Genomic DNA, 17,124 nt, shown 5'->3' on the forward strand with positions numbered 1-17,124 from the left:
GAGCAGACCGAGGAAGGCTGGCTGGAACCCCACCTCTCCCCCTGCCAGCTCCACCCCCGGCCATGCTAGGATGTGCTTCCCTTTGTGGGGAGGATGAAAGGGAGGGGCCCGCAGTCTAGCTGGGTGGATAGGGTGAGTGTCCCAGGAGGGGACACTTGGCCTGGACTCTGGCCTCGGACGCATGCATGGTCTTGGCAGGGCCTGTGTTTTCTCTGCCTCCACCCTCTGCCATGGGGGTCACTCATTAGCTGGGCAGGGGTCTCAGTACCCTTCGCCGCTGGCCGAGCCAGGTAGTGGGAGGTGGCGGCAGCTATGGCCAGCTGGCAGAGTCCAGGGCTGGGGCCTGCCAGGCCGCTTACAGTAACTCTGGCCCCCAGGGCCCAGCTGGGCGCCAGGCCAGGGCTGGGGGGAGGAGGGAGCCGGGGCCTGGCCTGGGACGGGAGGGGGTGGAAGCAGCAGAATGGGCCGTGGGCTGCTGGCTGGCTGGCCGGTCAGCTGCTGACCTGGGAAATGTGTCCCCACCTCTCCTGGCCAGCAGGGACTGCACACCCTGCCCTGGGCACCTACCACCCCTCTCATGGCTGCTGGCAAGCTGCCTGGCACCACTGCCCTATGTGCCTGACTGGGCTGGGTCAGTGCCCCCTTCTCAGTGTGGGGGCAGCACTCTGTCCCCGGAGCCAGGGAGTCTCTTTGTCCCTGGGGCAGGCCCTGGCTGGGCGCCTCACTGCCCGCACTGGCTGGCTGCCCACTGCCACCACTGCTTCCTGGATCACCTCCTCTGGCTTAGCTGTGGCCCCCTCCCTCCCAGGCTCCAGCAGCCACCAGGAGCAGGGACTTTATGTCTGTGCTTCTTTATGTTCCCCACCCCTTATGCCCTGGGGCCAGGGGGCAGACAGGTGCGGCCTCAGTTTCTCCTGCCACCCCTTATCAAACCTTCGTCTTCTGGTTCTGCTGTCTCTTCTCTGCACCTCATATGGGAGTATGGGATGGATGGAGTCTGGGGACTCTGATTCTGGTCTGGTCCTGTAATCTGTGTTAGTGATGGGGAGAGGCCAGCCTCTGGGGTTTGGGGCTGCTGGGGAATGTGTCGGTGTATCTTTGTAGAATATTCACTGCATTTAAAGGGACTGTGATTTATATTCTGGACTTGGATCACTGGAACTAGAAGAGTGTCTGCTTCCTGACAGGGTAGGGTTTTATTTTTATTTATTTATTTATTTTTTTGAGACAGAGTCTTGCTCTGTCGCCGAGGCTGGAGTGCAGTGGTGCGATCTTGGCTCTCTGCAACTTCCGCCTTCTAGGATCAAGCCACTCTCCCGCTTCAGCCTCCCGAGAAGCTGGGACTCCAGGCATACGCCATCATGCGTGGCTACTTTTGGTATTTTTAGTAGAGATGGGGGTTTCACCATATTGGTCAGGGTGGTCTTGAACTCCTGGCCTCATGATCCGCACGCCTCGGCCTCCCAAAGTGCTGGGATTATAGGCATGAGCCAACGTGCCTGGCCATTTTAATTTTTTTAAGATGAATTCTTGCTCTGTCGCCCAGGCTGGAGTGCAGTGGCACCATCTTGGCTTAATGCAATCTCCGCCTCCCAGCGATTCTCGTGCCTCAGCGCCCCAAGTAGCTGTGATTACAGGTGCGTGTCACCACACCCAGCTAATTTTTTTTTTTTGTATTTTTAGTAGAGATAGGGTTTTGCCATGTTGGCCAGGCCAGTCTTGAACTCCTGGCCTCAAGTCATCTGCCTGCCTCAGCTTCCCAAAGTGTTGGGATTACAGGCGTGAGCCACCTTGCCCTGCTTTCTTTTTTTTTTTTTTTTTTTTTTTTTAATCATAGGGTCTCACTCTGTCTCCCAGGCTGGAGTGCAGTGGCATGATCATAGCTCACTGCAGGCTTGAACTCTTGGGCTCAAGGCATCCTCCTGCCTCAGCCTCTTGAGTAGCTGGGACTACAGGTGCGTGCCACCACACCAGACACCAGACTGATTTTTTTATTTTTCGTAGAGACAAGGTCTCACCATGTTGCCCAGGCTGGTCTCAAACTCCTGAGCTGAAGCAGTCCTCCTGTCTTGGCCTCCCAAAGTGCTGGAGATACGGGCATGTACCACGCATCCAGCTCAGGGTAGGATTTTTGAAGGGGGAGGAGTTGGGAACCTGCGACCTGGTGCCTGTGAACAACTGGTCCTAACCCAGGTGATGGCAACAGAGTTCCTAGACACTCTGTCCATCTGGAGCCTGGTCTCATTGGAGGGTTGGAGGTGGGGGCTGGGGCATGGCCCCATCCTTGCCCATCCTGGCCAGAGGGAGCAAATGCTTTGCCCTCCCCTCCCCTCAATGTTGCAAGCTTCTTCCTCTTTCTCAGAGGTGGGTGGGGAAGGCTTCCCATCCTGGTAACCTTCTCCCCAAATGTGGGTGGGGTGCCCACATTTCGGGCAAGTGTAGCCTTCTTTGACTTTCTCCACCCAGGTTAGGCAATGCCCCCTTCCTGCCCCCTCCCTCTGGGAGCCTTTTGGTTTCCCTGCCCCTCCCCTCTCCCTGGTAAACAACAACAGCTTCTCTCCCTGCCCAGACCCTTAGCTTCTGGGCTTCTCGCTGACCTTCCTCATCTCTGGGACAAGGTGTGGCCATGGGTCTGAGGGAGCCTGGTATCTCCCTCCTGCAGAGCTGGGGCTGCCTGGTGGACAGAGCTCCTGAGCTTTGGGTAGAAAAGCATGGCAGATAAAAGTATCACATGCCTGGCCTCAGAGATGGAGGCAGTTTAGCCTTTCCTGCTCGCCTGGCCTTAGGGCTGGTGCTGAGGGTGAGGCAGTTCGCAGGAGAGGTGGCAATCCAGGGTCCTCCATTCCTACAGGAGCAGTGGTACAGCCTGGTCCGCTCACACCCTTTTTGTAGGAATCCTTGCTGATGAGGCTTCCTCCTCCCATTCTCCACCAAACAAAGGTGTGGGGTCTCTCTTTCCCCTTCATCCCTTTCCCCAGGTGGGGAGGAGGCAGCACATTAGGTGGCCTGGGTGTGCCCTTTAGAGACCTAGTAGCCTATGGGACCAAAAGAAATCCTTTCCAGGTCACTGTGGGGAGGGTATTTGTCATGCTACAGCCAGGGTGGGAGCCCTAGAGATGGTCCAGCGATTCTCCCCACCCCCTAAACCGGCCCCTGGGGCTTGGTCTCTGAAGACTAGTGTTTACTGTGGAGGTTTGGGATTCTGTGTGCACTACGGGTCAGGGCTATGTGTGTTTTGGGGGTGGGGTCACGGTTGGGCGTGTGTTGGGAAGGGGATTAATGACTTGTGTGTATTGGGTGAGAGGGTTAGAGAGCTGAGTGTGTTTGGGGGGAATTAAATCCAGAGCTGAGGAGGGAGAGTCAGCTTGTCTGTGTGTTGGGGCTGGGAGGGGGTGTGACTTAGGGCATAGAGTGTTTAAAGAGTAGTGGTCTTTGGTTTGGGTTCTTACCTTTCTTCTGGTTTGGAGGGGAGAACTGATCTGCCTTTTTTGTTCACTCTGGGAATTCCATGGGCAAAGGGGTCTGACTGGGGGCTGTGGAGAAGGCATTTAGTGCTGCGTTTAAAACTTGGACACTGGGCTGGGTGCGGTGGCTCATGCCTGTAATCCCAGCACTTTGGGAGGCCAAGGCGGGCAGATGACCTGAGGTCAGGAGTTTGAGACCAGCCTGGCCAACATGGTGAAACCCCATCTCTACTAAAAATGCAAAAATTAGCTCGGCGAGGTGGCATGTGTCTGTAATCCCAGCTACTTGGGAGTCTGAGGCAAGAGAATCGCTTGAACCCAGGAGGCGGAGGAGCCTAGGGGATAGAATGAGACTCTGTCCCCGAAACAAAAGATAATAAAATAAAACTTAGACACTGGCTGCGTGAAGTGGCGCATGCCTGAAATCCCAGCACTTTTGGAGGCCGAGGTAGGGCCTTGAGCCCAGGAGTTTGAGACCAGCCTGGGCAACATAGTGAGACCCTGCCTCTACCAAAGAGAAGAAATCAGCTAGGTGTGGTAGTGCGCCTGTAGTCTCAGCTACTCGGGAGGCTGAGGTGGGAGGATCACGTGAGCCTGAGAGGTTGAGGCTTCAGTAAGCTGTGATCACGCCACTACACTCCAGCTTGGTGAGTGACAGAGCAAGACCCTGTCTCAAAAACAACAACTTGGACATTTGTGTCACTTATGACTTGCTGATAACCTCTCTGAGCATGTTTCTTTTTTTTGTTTGTTTGTTTGTTTTGAGACAGAGTCCTGCTCTGTCACCCAGGCTGGAGTACAGTGGCGCAATCTCTCAGCTCACTGAAACCTCCGCCTCCCAGGTTGAAGTGATTCTCTTGCCTCAGTCTCCTGAGTAGCTGGGATTACAGGCATGCACCACCACACCCGGCTAATTTTTGTATTTTTAGTAGAGATGGGGTTTCTCTATGTTGAGGCTGGTCTTGAACTCCTGACCTCAGGTGATTCGCCTGCCTCGGCCTCCCAAAGTGCTGGGATTACAGGCGTGAGCCACCGCGCCCAGCCTATTGTTGTTTCTTTAATTTTTTTCTTTTTGGTGTGTGTGTGACGGAGTCTCGCTCTGTCGCCCAGGCTGGAGTGCAGTGGTGTGATCTTGGCTTACTGCAAGCTCCACCTCCCAGGTTCAAGCCATTCTCCTGCCTCAGCCTCCCGAGTAGCTGGGACTACAGGAGCCTGCCACCATGCCCAGCTATTTTTTTGTAATTTTAGTAGAGATGGGGTTTCACCATGTTAGCCAGGATGGTCTCGATCTCCTGACCTTGCGATCCGCCCGCCTCGGCCTCCCAAAGTGCTGGGATTACAGGCGTGAGCCACTGCACCTGGCTTCTTGTTGTTGTTGTTTTGTTTTGTTTTTGAGATGGAGTCTCTGTCACCCGGGCTGGAGTGCAGTGGCGCGATCTTGGCTCACTGCAACCTCCGCCTCCTGGGTTCAAGCGATTCTCCTGCCTCAGCCTCCCAAGTAGCTGGGATTACAGGCACACACCACCACACCCAGCTAATTTTTGTATTTTTAGTAGAGACGGAGTTTCACCATGTTGGTTGGCCAGGACGGTCTTGATCTCTTGACCTTGTGATCCGCCCTCCTTGGCCTCCCAAAGTGCTGGGATTACAGGTGTCAGCCACTGCACCCAGCAGGGACCAGGCCCTTTGTAGGTGGGAGCTGGAGAGAATGGGATGTTAACATCTATAGAGCACCTACTGTGTGTCAGAGGCTTTGTCTGTGTTTTACAAATTTTAATCCCTGCAATCCTGGAAGAGGGACATTATCCCCACTTACACAGAGGACACAGTGCTGGGGGAGGTTAAAGTACTGCAGAATCATGACTGTAGGATTGTAAAGCCGGGCTGTTTTCCACCATCCAGATAGGCGGCTTTGAGAGGGGATTGTGGGGCACACTCTTGGGTATGGGAAGTGTGGGGGGTGGGGTTTAGTGCTGACTGAAACCCCCTTCCCCACTGCGGAGGCCCTTTCTCTGCCTTAGAACCTACCTTTCCCCGGTAGGGGGCGTAGGAAGGCACAAGCCATACCCCCTCCTCTCTGTTTTGGATCCTGAAGGTTGGAGAGAAAGAAAGATAAGGGGCCTGGGCCAGATCTCGGTCCTGTCCTGGAAGCTGTGGATACAATCTGTTCACACCATCCTCACCCCCAAATCTGCCCGCTGTAGCCCACAAGAGTTTGCAGAACTCAGTGGGCACCCTCCCCCCCATCTCCAGACAGACACTGAAGGAACAAAGTGTAAAAGCCACAGTTCTTATTCTTAATTTGTTTCAATTTGTGGATGGAAGCAAAGAAGTTGCAAGCCATCAAGGGAGGAGCTGAGGATGGGAGCCCCGAGAGGGTGGCTGCATATTTGCTTCATATGCCTAGAGACTGGAGAACGCCCGAGGGTCTGGGTGAGCCCAGAAAGGAGGAGGTTGTGTCCTTCCCTTCTTCCTATGCTCTGCCACTTCCTCCCTGATGCAGTCTGTGCATCTTCCCAGCTTCCCACTCTTTCCCTGGACAATAGGAGGGACAGCCCAGGCGGAGGGACAGCCCAGGCAGAGGGAGTGCTGCCTAGCAATGCCTTTTTTGGAGTCTGAAATGTAGAGTCAGCCAAAAGACCATGACATGGAGTTTTTAATGAAAATGGGGTCCCTCACCTTTTATCTCCCAGCAAGGATAATGCACAGATTCCCTCTGGACAAGATCCCAGCATGGACAGGGGGAGGGGACTCAGGGAAGGAAGCCCATCTTCCTTTTAGGTGGGTCAGGGCCGAGGTATTGTGTCTACCCCATGCCAAGGGATGTGTTGCCTATGGGGCTGTACCAGTGCAGGCCCGACTGCCCTCTGAGGGAGTAGTGTCTGTGGGAAGAGGAAGTGGTTCCCATCTCTAAGTCATTTTGGGGCAGTGCCTTCTTCCTCCTCCTCCTCTGTGGAGTTGGGGCACAGCCAAGGATTGGGCCTCCCAGGGTAGATTGGAGGCCACTCAACATTTGGCTGTCAGAAATAGAGGTGCCCCCCTCCCCATTTTGACTTCTGGGTTGCTGGAAACCTCAACCAGCATACAGACCAAGGGCCCTCCATGGGCAGGAGTCTTAAAGCACAGTTCTTCCTGTGTGGCCTTGGGCAGGTCACCCAAGCTCTCTCCAAATGTTTCCTCCTCCTTAAAGCAACTTCTGGCTGGACACAGTGGCTCACACCTGTAATCCCAGCACTTTAGGAAGCCAAGGTGGGAGGATTGCTTGAGCATAGGAGTTCGAGACCACCCTTGGGCAACAGCAAAACCCCATCTCTACAGAATATACAAAAATTAGCTGGGCATGCTGGTGTGCGCCTGTAATCCCAGCTACTTGGGAGGCTGAGGCATGAGAATTGCTTGAATCCGGGAGATGGAGGTTGCAGTGGGCTGAGATCACACCACTGCACTCTAGCCTGGGTGACAGAATGAGACTCTGTCTCAAATAAATAAATAAAAATTTTTTTAAAAAAGCAAAACTTCTAATCTCTCCCTGGCTGGGCGAGTTGCTGTGAGGCCATGGTTGCCCGCTTCCTGCTGAGGCCCTTGGTGAGTTTCACATACCCAGCAAGGCTGTGATAGGGGCAGGGTAGAGCTGGGCACTGTCTTGTGGGATGACACCACTCTGTACTGGGACCCAGTGTCCACCTGGCACTGGGCCTCATGATTTCCTGTTTGTTGTCCCCTCCAGATGGGGTTGGGGAAAGGAGGGGGCCCTGCCTGGCACAAGTGGGGGCCAGTTCAGCCCACACCTGCTGAGGGCTTACTAAATGCAAAGCCCTGAGAAGGAGCTGAGGGAGGGATAAGGCTGAGCAGGATGGGGCCCCAGGCCTGCAGACAGCTGCCACCGGAGGCCCCCAACCCCAGCTGCGGGCCAGAGCCTTCTTTGTTTCCCACTTCTCCCACTGCCCCAGGACACTGTGTTCTGCTCTGACCTGCCCCATGACCTTGCTGTTGCCCAGAACGGGCCTCTTGCCCTAACTTCTCTCCAGCTCCGGAAATCCTATCTATCCTTCAAGGAACATCTTGAATACCGCCTCTTCCCAGAAATCTTCACAGATGTTCCCCCTTCCTTGCCACACTCTGCCTCCCTACTTAGAATGCTTCTGCGTCCTTATTTATTTTTTAACAACACTCATCTCTCTACCATGAAGTTGCTTCTCCCGTTCCTGCCATGAGCTGTAACCATTTGGGACATCTTTTCCTGACCACAAGGTCTTTGATGGCAGGGACAGAGTCTTAAGTCCCTTAGCACCTTGCAGCTGTGAGCACAGGGCCTTGCTCCATCATTTGAAAGATCCCGAGGGCATAGAAGCCCTCCGTCCTCTTCCCCATTAGTCTCATCCACTGTCAAGATTTGCATACCTGCCCCCAGATCCCAGCGTTCCATCTGCAGCCCTGACTGCACTTCAGGGCCCCACACCCACCTGTCCAGCAGCCTAGTGCACTTCTCTGCTTTGCAGTCTCAGAAACTTCATTGATGCATAAGCCACACACAAGTCTCTTTGCTACCTCTTTTCCCATACCCCCCTACCCCACCCCCGCATGTTGATTGTACCACCTTTAAAATATCTATTGAATCCACCTTCCTCTGTCCATCAGCACTTCTAGTTTCCTAGGCCAAGTCGCCCTTGTCTGCTGCCTGGACTGCTGCAGTAGCTTTTACCTGGTCTCTCTTGCCCTCCTATAATCCATTCTTCACACAACTGCTGGAAAGATCTTTTCACACTGTAAATCTGATCTTACCTTTCCTTTGCTTGGAACCTTTCTATGGCTTTTCCTTGCATTTAGGATAAAATCCAAAAGCCTTATTGAGGCCTATAAGCCCCCCTGGTCTGGCCTGAGCCCACCTCTGCAGCCTGATCTTATGTACCTTTTCCTTTTGAATTTTATGCTCCATCATCCTAGCCTTCTGCCAGTTCCTTCGTGAACGCACCAACTTCTGTAACCCCAGGGCCTTTGCACAGACTCACCCTTTAACTGGAACTACACTCCTTTCTATTCTTTGCCCGATTAACTTATAAACTTTCTCTTACGTTAGGTCTGTTTTATTTGAGTTCTTCCCTAATTTAGTTCAACCTAAATTAGGTACCTATGTTAATTCTCCAGAGCATAATACCATTTATCTCAGTTTGCAATTGTGTGTGTATATAGTGATTATTTGCCTAATGGCTGTTGCTCCCTAAGGTCTACAAGGGCACGTTCCCCAGGGTGTCCACATGGAAAGTGCTCAGAAAAATACCTTGAATCAGCCTAGCTTGGTAAGAACATGGGCTTTGGCAGCAGGAAGTTCAAATACCTGCTCTACTCTTTATTATTAGTAATGTGATCTTGGACAACCCACATAGCCTTGCTAAGACCTGTTTTATTTGTAAAACTTATCTCTTGGAGTTGCTGTGAGGATAAAATGACAACATATATAAAGAGCCAGGCTTCTTCTAGAAGAATATCCTTGGGTAGCATGTACATTTCCACCCTTCCTTTTAGAGAGTGGGGGTAATAGGATACCCGCTCCTCCAGGGGTATCCCCTCTTTCTAGGGACCTGCCCAAGCTAGGTCTTTCTTCCAGTGGAACGTGCATCCCGAGGGTTTCCAGGATGAAGCAGTCAACTGGAAGGCGACAGCTCCTCCTCTTCTCTCTCCAGAGCTGGACAGTGCACCAGGGGCCGATACTGGTTCCCCAGCTGGGAGACACCCTGGGCGGGGCTTTGCTCGCCGGAAGCACGCAGAGCGTGGGGAGGACAGCCCTCTCTGCTTGTGTTTGTGCCAACAGCACCCGCGCTGCCGCGTCGGGTTCCGGCGGCCGTAGTCACACATGATGTCACAGACAATGACACAAGCCGGTGTCTCATTCCGACACAGCGTCCGAGCTGCACAATGTCACACCCGGGTGCCAAACACTTGGCCCCGCGCGCCCCGGCCCTACGCCTCCCGCCGCCGCTCTCCGCGTCTCCGGGGGAGGTGGCCCGGTCCGGCCGGGCAGGGGGCTGGCGGGCGAGCCCCGCGGGCGGGCTGGCGAGCGGGTGATGTCACGGGCAGCGGTGGGTGGGTCACTCGGAGGTGAGGCGCCGCCAGGCGAGTTCAGCGAGAGTTCAGCCGCATTGCATTAGGCAAATGAGGCCCGGCTTGGGTGGGGGTGTGTGTTAAGGGTAGGACACCAGGACCACCCCCCTCTTCCCCGCCCCACCACCTCCTCCACCACGGCATCGCTCGGCCAGGGACTGACCAAACCTTGGGGGAGCCTGGGAGCCGGAACTGGGACAAGGGAAGACGCCCGTCTCTCTTCCGTCCTTGTCCCCCCCGCAGCCCCCTCCTCTCCCTGTACTCGGCCTCCCTCTGTACTCTGTGTACTCCTCCTCTGGTACCTTTCCTCCTTCTCCTCTCCTGTCCTCCCCCTTCCCAGGCTGCCCCTACTCGCCTGTCCACATGCCGCCTCTCCCTCTAGGTTCCCTGCGTTTCTCCCACTGCAGCCGGACCCGCTGGGAATGGGTTAAGCCAGGGGCGGTGCCTGGACGGGGCGGGGCGGAGGCAAGGGGGTGGTACCCGGAGGGGAGGGGGCGCGTAGAGCTGGGGTGGGGGGGCCGTGGCGCGCACCACCGGAGACCGAGCGAGCCGCCGGCTGCCCCTGGCCTGGCGGAGGTGGAACCGCGCGGGATCCCCACCCCCACCCGGAATCCTCGCCACGGAGAATCCCTGGAGAAGCCCCGGATCCCCGGCGGGGAGGAGGAAGTGCTCGTTGACCCCCGCCCCGCGCTGATCCCGCCCCCGGCCTGCGGACTTGGGGAGCCGCGGTACTCTGCCTCGGACGCCACGAGACTCTAGACGGGAGTCCCCTCGAGGTGAAGCCGCTGAGTTCCCGGGCCCCGCCAGGCTTCTCTGGGAGAGCCGAGGGACCCCCGCTCCCAGCACACAAAACTTCCCAGCTTTTCACCGGGACTGGCGGAGCGGCCGGCGGACTTAGACGCGGGGACTTAAGGGCAGGGGGCGCCCCCCTGCCTGGGTCACCAGTCGGGGCGAGGGGACGTCTCCTCGCCCCCAGCTGCTTTGCTCGGATGGCGCCGCCGGCTGAGTGACGGGGGCGGCGCACAGGACTTCCCAGCTCGGACCTCTTGCCTTCGAGGGGGAAGATGTACGAGAGTGTAGAAGTGGGGGGTCCCACCCCTAACCCCTTCCTAGTGGTGGATTTTTATAACCAGAACCGGGCCTGTTTGCTCCCAGAGAAGGGGCTCCCCGCCCCGGGTCCGTACTCCACCCCGCTCCGGACTCCGCTTTGGAATGGCTCAAACCACTGTACGTACCGGCCTCTCCCTCTGCTGTTGTAGGGGGTGGGAGTGGGCGGTAGGGCTTCCACTACTACTCGGGCGTGAGAGTCCCGGGGTGCAGTGGAGGTCTTGTCTCTACCTTTCACTTAATCCATGTTGCCCTTGCTGGACAACTGAACCCTGCCCCCAGCACTCCCCTCCCCAGTAACCCTGAGTGCAATTTCTGTTAGATTAGGGCTGAGAAACTTTGAGGGTTCCTTCTTTCAAGAAACATTCCTTCATCTCTTGTTTCACTTCTTCCGGGAGAAATGAAGCCCAAGCCCCTTGCCCCCAGTTTATATCTTCTTGCCTGGAATCCAGTAGCTTCACAGCAGGCTGGAGGGTGGGGTAAAGGTCCTGTCTGTGTGGGTTTGTCTGCTCCCGGGGGAGGGGCCGCCTCCCCAGATCCCACACTTGCCAAAGCCCGAGGGAAAGCCCCTTCCTGAGCGACAGCTGCTGCCCCCAGCCCTTGCTCTTGCGTCATTAGAGTGGGTGTCAGGGGAGCCCTCGATATCTTTGGTATTGACAGTGGGGTGTGGCAGAAAGGGGCAACTTCATCAGACACCCGTCTGCCACCCAAACCTTCCATCTTGGCAAGGGGCACTGGGTCCTTGTGGGAGTGTTGTCCTGGCCCCAGACACTTGGCTGTCATCTTTGAGGCTTTCATCCCCAGGAGTGGAGGGGAGAAGCTGCTCTGGTGAGAAGAATCCTTCTCCCCCTAATCCTAATCCGGTTTGTTCTCTGGGGGATGAGTTTGTTTTTGTGGGTCTGGGGCTGCTCTGGAAATGAGGACTGCATTCCTTCCCAGCTCCGCCACCAAGTCCTTTTGTTACCCTGACTTCACTTGGGGATAGGGCCAGGTCCTGGGCTGTCCCTTCCTAAGAGGGGCACTGATGAGAATCCTAGCATCCTGGCAGCCTGGTCACCTGCTCTTCTTGTTGCCCCCTGCCTGGGTGCAAGTTCCCCTGGGAGGAAGGGCTCTGTGCACACGCAGGAGCTCGGCGCACCAGGGTGTACACCTGGGCATTTTCCTGCACAGCTGTGAGGCAGTGTACACTGGGTGGGCGGGAGCAGGCGCAAGGTGGGTTATTGTTAGATAGCTCAGGTTTCTTCCCCTACTGGGCTTTGGGCTCTTCACTGGAGGGGAAGCTCTTCCCTGGAGGATCTCCCACCTTCCCAGACCTGCTGCCTCCCTCCTGCCTGCCAGGGAGGAGGGGTGGAGTGGGTCTCGAGGGGGCCTGGCAGATTGGAGAAGGTTGAAGGGCAAAGGACTTACCCCATCTGAAGCCCCTCTTGCTGGGAGAAGAGAGACCTGAGATGGACAGACAGCCCACCTCTGTCCTCCCAGAGCCACCTCTATCCCAGCTTTTCCTATTGTCCTGCCCCCGACCTTTGCCTCCAGGGCTGAATCTGCTGTGTGGCTGTAGACACAGGAGGGAGGGTATCGACCGACCGTTGACTTTGGAGGAAGAGTGAGAGGATGACTCTAGGACCCTTTTTCTCATTCTCCCAGTGCTGGAGCAAGACACCCCTCGCCTAGGGGGATAGTTGGGGCAGGGCTGCCAGAGTCACCCCTTCCACTGCCTTGGCCACCTTCTCCAGAGGGCTGGAGAGAAGCTGGGATCTGAGACCTTGGGCTCCAGCCCTTGTCTCTTCATAGCCCATGGGAATAGCTCAGCTTTTCCTGGCCCAGAACTGGAGGGGGAGGAGGATCACAGAGAGTAGGACAGGCAGTGTACTGGTGAGCCTTGCTTCCCCTAAACCACTGGACATGGGGAAGTGGAGACCTGTCCCCACACCCGTGCTGGGGTGGGGTAGTAGACCTAGAGACCTGGGCTCCCAGTTCCCATAGTCTGAGCGTGGGTGTGCATGTAAGTCAGTGAGGTCTCAGTGGACTCGGGTCCTGAGGCTGTGGGGCTGGCAGTGATGGGGGTCTGGGGGCTTGCCTTGAAGCACAGGAAGGACCTGGAGTCTGAGGGTGGCAACTAGACTCCATCTAGAATATGTGGGGCCAACGCCCCCACCTTGGAAGGGACCCCTTGGGTGTGTGGAAGCCCTCTGGTGACTGGAGCCGCCTCCAGCCCCCTCTTGGGGAATGCTCCACTCCCCCTTCACTGCCACTGAAGGTGGGAAGAGCAGGTTGGCTGTGGGAGGAGGTGGCCTCCTGGGTTCTGCAGGGCCCTAGGGACCTTGCCTCCCTCCCCAGAGCCCCTATTTCGGTGCATTAGAGGACAAGGGGGGTGTACAGGATGTGGCTCCCCATCTGTCTCCCACCAATCTCCGCCACTCACACCTCCGCCCGCTCCCAGACGTCCAAGAATGTGAAGCACGTGGATGCCCGTAGTTGGGGGAGGGGGAGATGCTTATCAGGCCGCCGCTGGGCTAGGGGCCTTCTTCCGCTGCTGCGGTACAACCAGAGCTACCCCCGCCTCTCCCCGGGAGGAGGAAGGGCGGTACAGAGGGCCCTACGCCCCCTCCCCAACCGTCCCCAGGGGCTGCGAGGGGAGCTGCGGAGGAGCGGGCGCCAGCTGGATTGGGAGGGGAGCCGCTGGCCGGGGGCCCGGCTGATTTCCTGCTGATCTCCTCCAGGAAACCGGCCCCTTGTGCGGGCCTGCGAACGGCTCGGGGGCGTGGGGAATCCGGAGTGGAGCGCTCTGCGCCGCCCGCCCTACCAGAATGGGGAGCGAGGGAGGGGCACCCTGGCAGCGTCGGCGGGAGGGGACGCCTGGCTTCCTAGGTCAGTTCCAGTCCTCTGTGGGGCGCTGGAACTTTGAGCTGAGAAGGTGTGGTTCTCTAGCCTGAGTCCTTTTGCAGGAAGAGGAGAGATTGGTGGGCTGGGCCTCTGGGGAGGGAGGTCAGCAGGGAGGGGCCAGGCCCGGGCAATCCCTCCCGCGTTGGTGTCCCTCCCGGCCCCACCTGTGTGTGCAGGGAGTTATGGCTGTGTCCTAACTCTTGCAGAGGTTGTGAGGATTCCGGAGTCCCCCACACCTCCGCCTTGATCCTTGTACCTCACCTCCTTGGGTTGCTGGCTGGAGGCCTGGGGAGGTGGGGCCTCGAGCTCTGGGCTCAAAGGGCAGAGCAGGGAAACCTCAGAGCTGGGTTACCTGGGTGACAGGTGGGGATGTGCTGGAGGGTAGGGGGCAGGCTATGTTACAGCCTCCAAGGCAGCCAAGCTGCCATTGGGTAGGCTAAAAGGAGGCCTTGCCTAGCCTAAACTGTAGTCCTCGCCTCTGGTCATCTCTCCCATTCTGCCAAAAAATGATTTTAAAAAGCACATTCTTTCAGTTCCGTAAACACCCTCTGTTGGACTTTGCTTTAGCTCCACGTTTTTATGGGTCTTTACCCTCTGGTCTGTCCCAGGCCTTGGAGCTGTTTACCCCTCATTCTGGTATCCCCCATGACTCCCCATACCCTAGCTCCCCTCCTGACACCCCACTCTGTGCCCCAAACCTCCCTCAGTCCTTTCTCCCTTTCCAGTCTGTTTCATTTTAAAAGTGGGGCCTTGGGAGAGGCGGGGCCCAGGGCGAACGGTGGATTAGGAGGGGTGGGGAGGTCGGTGCCTTCTTCCTCTGCTGGTTGGAGTGCTCACTGAGATTCTAGACCATGGTCCTCCCAGCCCTCCACATACCCCCTTGCCCTTGATTCCCCTCCCCCCGCCAGTCTGGATTGTCTATTGTTACTGCTTTTACGTCTTGGAAAAAGTTAGCACAACAAAGGGCTCCTTTGTGGCTCACCCCTTCTGCCTCCTGGCCTCACCCAGGCCCCCCAACCCCACCCCCCCCCAGCAGCTGTTCTCAGGCCTCTCAGCCTGTCTGATTTGCTTGTCTGGCCTGGGGAGAATGAGGTGGGAGAAAACCAGGCCAGGGCAGTTGGTGTTGGGGTGAGGAGCAGACGGGGGTGGGGAGGGGGGCGGGCAGGGGGAGACGGGGGAGGTCAGGAGAGAATCTACTGGGCTGGGGGCAGTGTGGGCATCAACTGTCCCATTGCCGCAGGCTGGTCTCGGGGCAGGGAAGGGGATGAGGGGCCATAGCAGTGCTGGTCAGCCAGGCTGGCCAGGAAGTGGTGCCCAGGTACTACTAAGAGCCAGGAAAGCCCTGCCAAGGTTGTTGGCCTAGTTCCCTGTCATCAGCCGCCTAGTAGCTCCCCCTGTGTCTGCAGGTAAGGGCAGAGGGTGGTAGCACAGAGTCAGCCCCTGGTGTTCCCATGCTTCCTTCCCCTGTGCCCCAACTTTAGGGCCATGTGATTTGGGGCCATGTGACTCATGTCTGTAAGGTGCCTGGGCTAGGCGCTGTGGGCACCTTTAAATGCCAGCCAGTCTCATGTGCTGGAGTTTGGGGTAGGGCTCGGTAGGACTGTGGAATATGGGAGGAGGCAGGGATCTGTCTACTTGGGGACGCATCCTCATCCATCCTTGGCCCTGGACAAGTGGACTTGAACGTGGTAGGCCTCAGGACGATGCTGGGTGGCCCCTTGGGAATCTGGGATTGCCTCAGTCATAGTTCTTATCTTGCACCCAACACCCTTAGCTGCCCAGGCTTTGGACACAGATAGCCCCTGCCCAACCCAGCCCTGTTCTGCCTACAGTGATGGGTGGCATGGAGCCAGGCACTGGGGAGGATTTGGCCAGTGAGGGCTGCCCCTGCTGTCTGGGTCACCCCTCCTGGCTGCCCTCTTGGAGCTGAATAACAGAAGGGGAGGGGTACTAACCCGGACATGGTATTGAGGCCAGACAGACAGAGCATTGATGGGAACAGACCCCCTTTGTCATGCCGTCTCTCCCCAGATGGGGGGTACCCAGAATGATGGGATTCTGGGGCCCCGGGGACTCTTCTCCCTGTATTCAGGGTGTCTCCCTGCCTATCTCAGGGAGACACCTCCTGCTCTGCCCAGCATTTGTGACTCTTGTTTGCACCCCCTGCCTTGGGTCCCTGGCCCTGGGATTGTTTGGGTGGAGGAGGGGCTGTGGCTGCTGGCAGAATGGGGTGGAGGGGGGAGCGGAAGCAGAGGGGGCGGGGGAGTGGCCAGCTTTGAATATCCTGTTGACCCCAGTTTCCTCTGCCCCCGGCTTGTGTCCTCTTCCCTCCCTCCTCTTCAAGCCTTAACTCCTTCCTAACTCGGGGGAGAACGGGGCCAGGCCGCCCAGGGGCAAGAGCTTTAGAATCAGGGTGACCCCCACCCCTACTCCCCAAGCACAGTCACGGCACACATACAAATCTGATGGTTTATCATTGTCTCTTTGTGGTTTTGAAGGTGTGGGTCCTAGGAATCCGGAGGAGTGATGGGGCGCTGGAGGCTTCATTGGCAGCCTCCTTCCCTGAGTCTGGCTGGGGAGTCCCAGTTTTCTTAAGACTTGAATCCTGCCAGCAGTGGTGAGGCTGGGAGAGGCTCTTAGGAGGGACTGTGAGGCAGGGTGGAGCTTGGCACTAAGGATGGCGGCCTAGGTCTCTAACTGCCCCTCCCCTCTTCTCTCTCTAGCCATTGAGACCCAGAGCAGCAGTTCTGAAGAGATAGTGCCCAGCCCTCCCTCGCCGCCCCCTCTACCCCGCATCTACAAGCCTTGCTTTGTCTGTCAGGACAAGTCCTCAGGCTACCACTATGGGGTCAGCGCCTGTGAGGGCTGCAAGGTGAGTTGAAGGGGTCATTGGGAAGGACAGCTTGATGAGGTCAGTGGGATATCCCCACTTCCGTGTCCTGGGAGTGTGCAGTTGGGGTGGGGGGTGTCCCTGAAGTTGCTGCTGTTGTTTTTCTGTGGAAGTTGGCAACAAGCAGGGACACCTACCATAGGTCCTGCTCCATAAATGTGCAGGGCTCCCTCAAACCAGAGGTCCCCTCCTGCCTCAGCTCCTTTCCCTTTCTCCATCCTCCAGCTGGCAGGGCGTATGCCTGCTCTGCCACCGCTGCCCAGGTTGCCATGGTGAGCTGGCTGCCGACTGGCTCTTGGCTGGGGACCCAGGAGGCCTCCCTCGGCGGCCCTGCCTGAACCTCACCATGGCAGCCTGGCAGGAGGCAGTTAGGAGCAGGCACCGTGCCTTGGCTTCCCCTTCAGGTGCCCGGGCTGTGGGCTCCCCGGTGTCTGGCTGAATTTCCCCACCCTCACGTTAGGTGCCAGGGTGCAGGTGTACCCGGTCCTTAGCAGCCCTGTGCCCAGCTTCTCCTCCTTTCCCCGGGGCCTGAGCCTCTGTGTGCGTTTCTTCCTCCAGATACTGGGGCTCAGAATCTGCACAGGTTTGGGCCTTGCAGCTCTGGGCTGCTCTTCAGCCTGGAGTAGCTATCCCCAGGTGTGGGGCAGAGGTCAGGGGCAAAGCGCAAGGCCTCAGGCTGTG

At 57.3% G+C, this 17,124-nt stretch overlaps 1 protein-coding gene across 14 annotated transcripts in view; it reads left to right on the forward strand.

Annotated features, from left to right (window-relative positions):
- The window catches only part of RARA (retinoic acid receptor alpha), a 48,465-nt gene that overhangs the window by 22,543 nt on the left and 8,798 nt on the right, over positions 1 to 17,124 (forward strand). For 10 of the 14 annotated variants that reach the window (XM_009190553.2, XM_009190554.3, XM_031657601.1 and 7 more), the window contains exon 3: positions 16,277 to 16,425. In XM_009190553.2, coding sequence (XP_009188817.1) covers positions 16,277 to 16,425 — 149 coding nt within the window. Of the gene's footprint in view, positions 1 to 6,972; positions 10,791 to 16,051; positions 16,171 to 16,276; positions 16,426 to 17,124 lie in introns of those variants that run through there. The other 4 variants (XM_009190558.3, XM_031657604.1, XM_003912969.5 and 1 more) reach the window with 4 other exon arrangements.

Source organism: Papio anubis, chromosome 17 (assembly GCF_008728515.1).
Source record: "Papio anubis isolate 15944 chromosome 17, Panubis1.0, whole genome shotgun sequence".
In the NCBI taxonomy this organism is placed as follows: domain Eukaryota; kingdom Metazoa; phylum Chordata; class Mammalia; order Primates; family Cercopithecidae; genus Papio; species Papio anubis.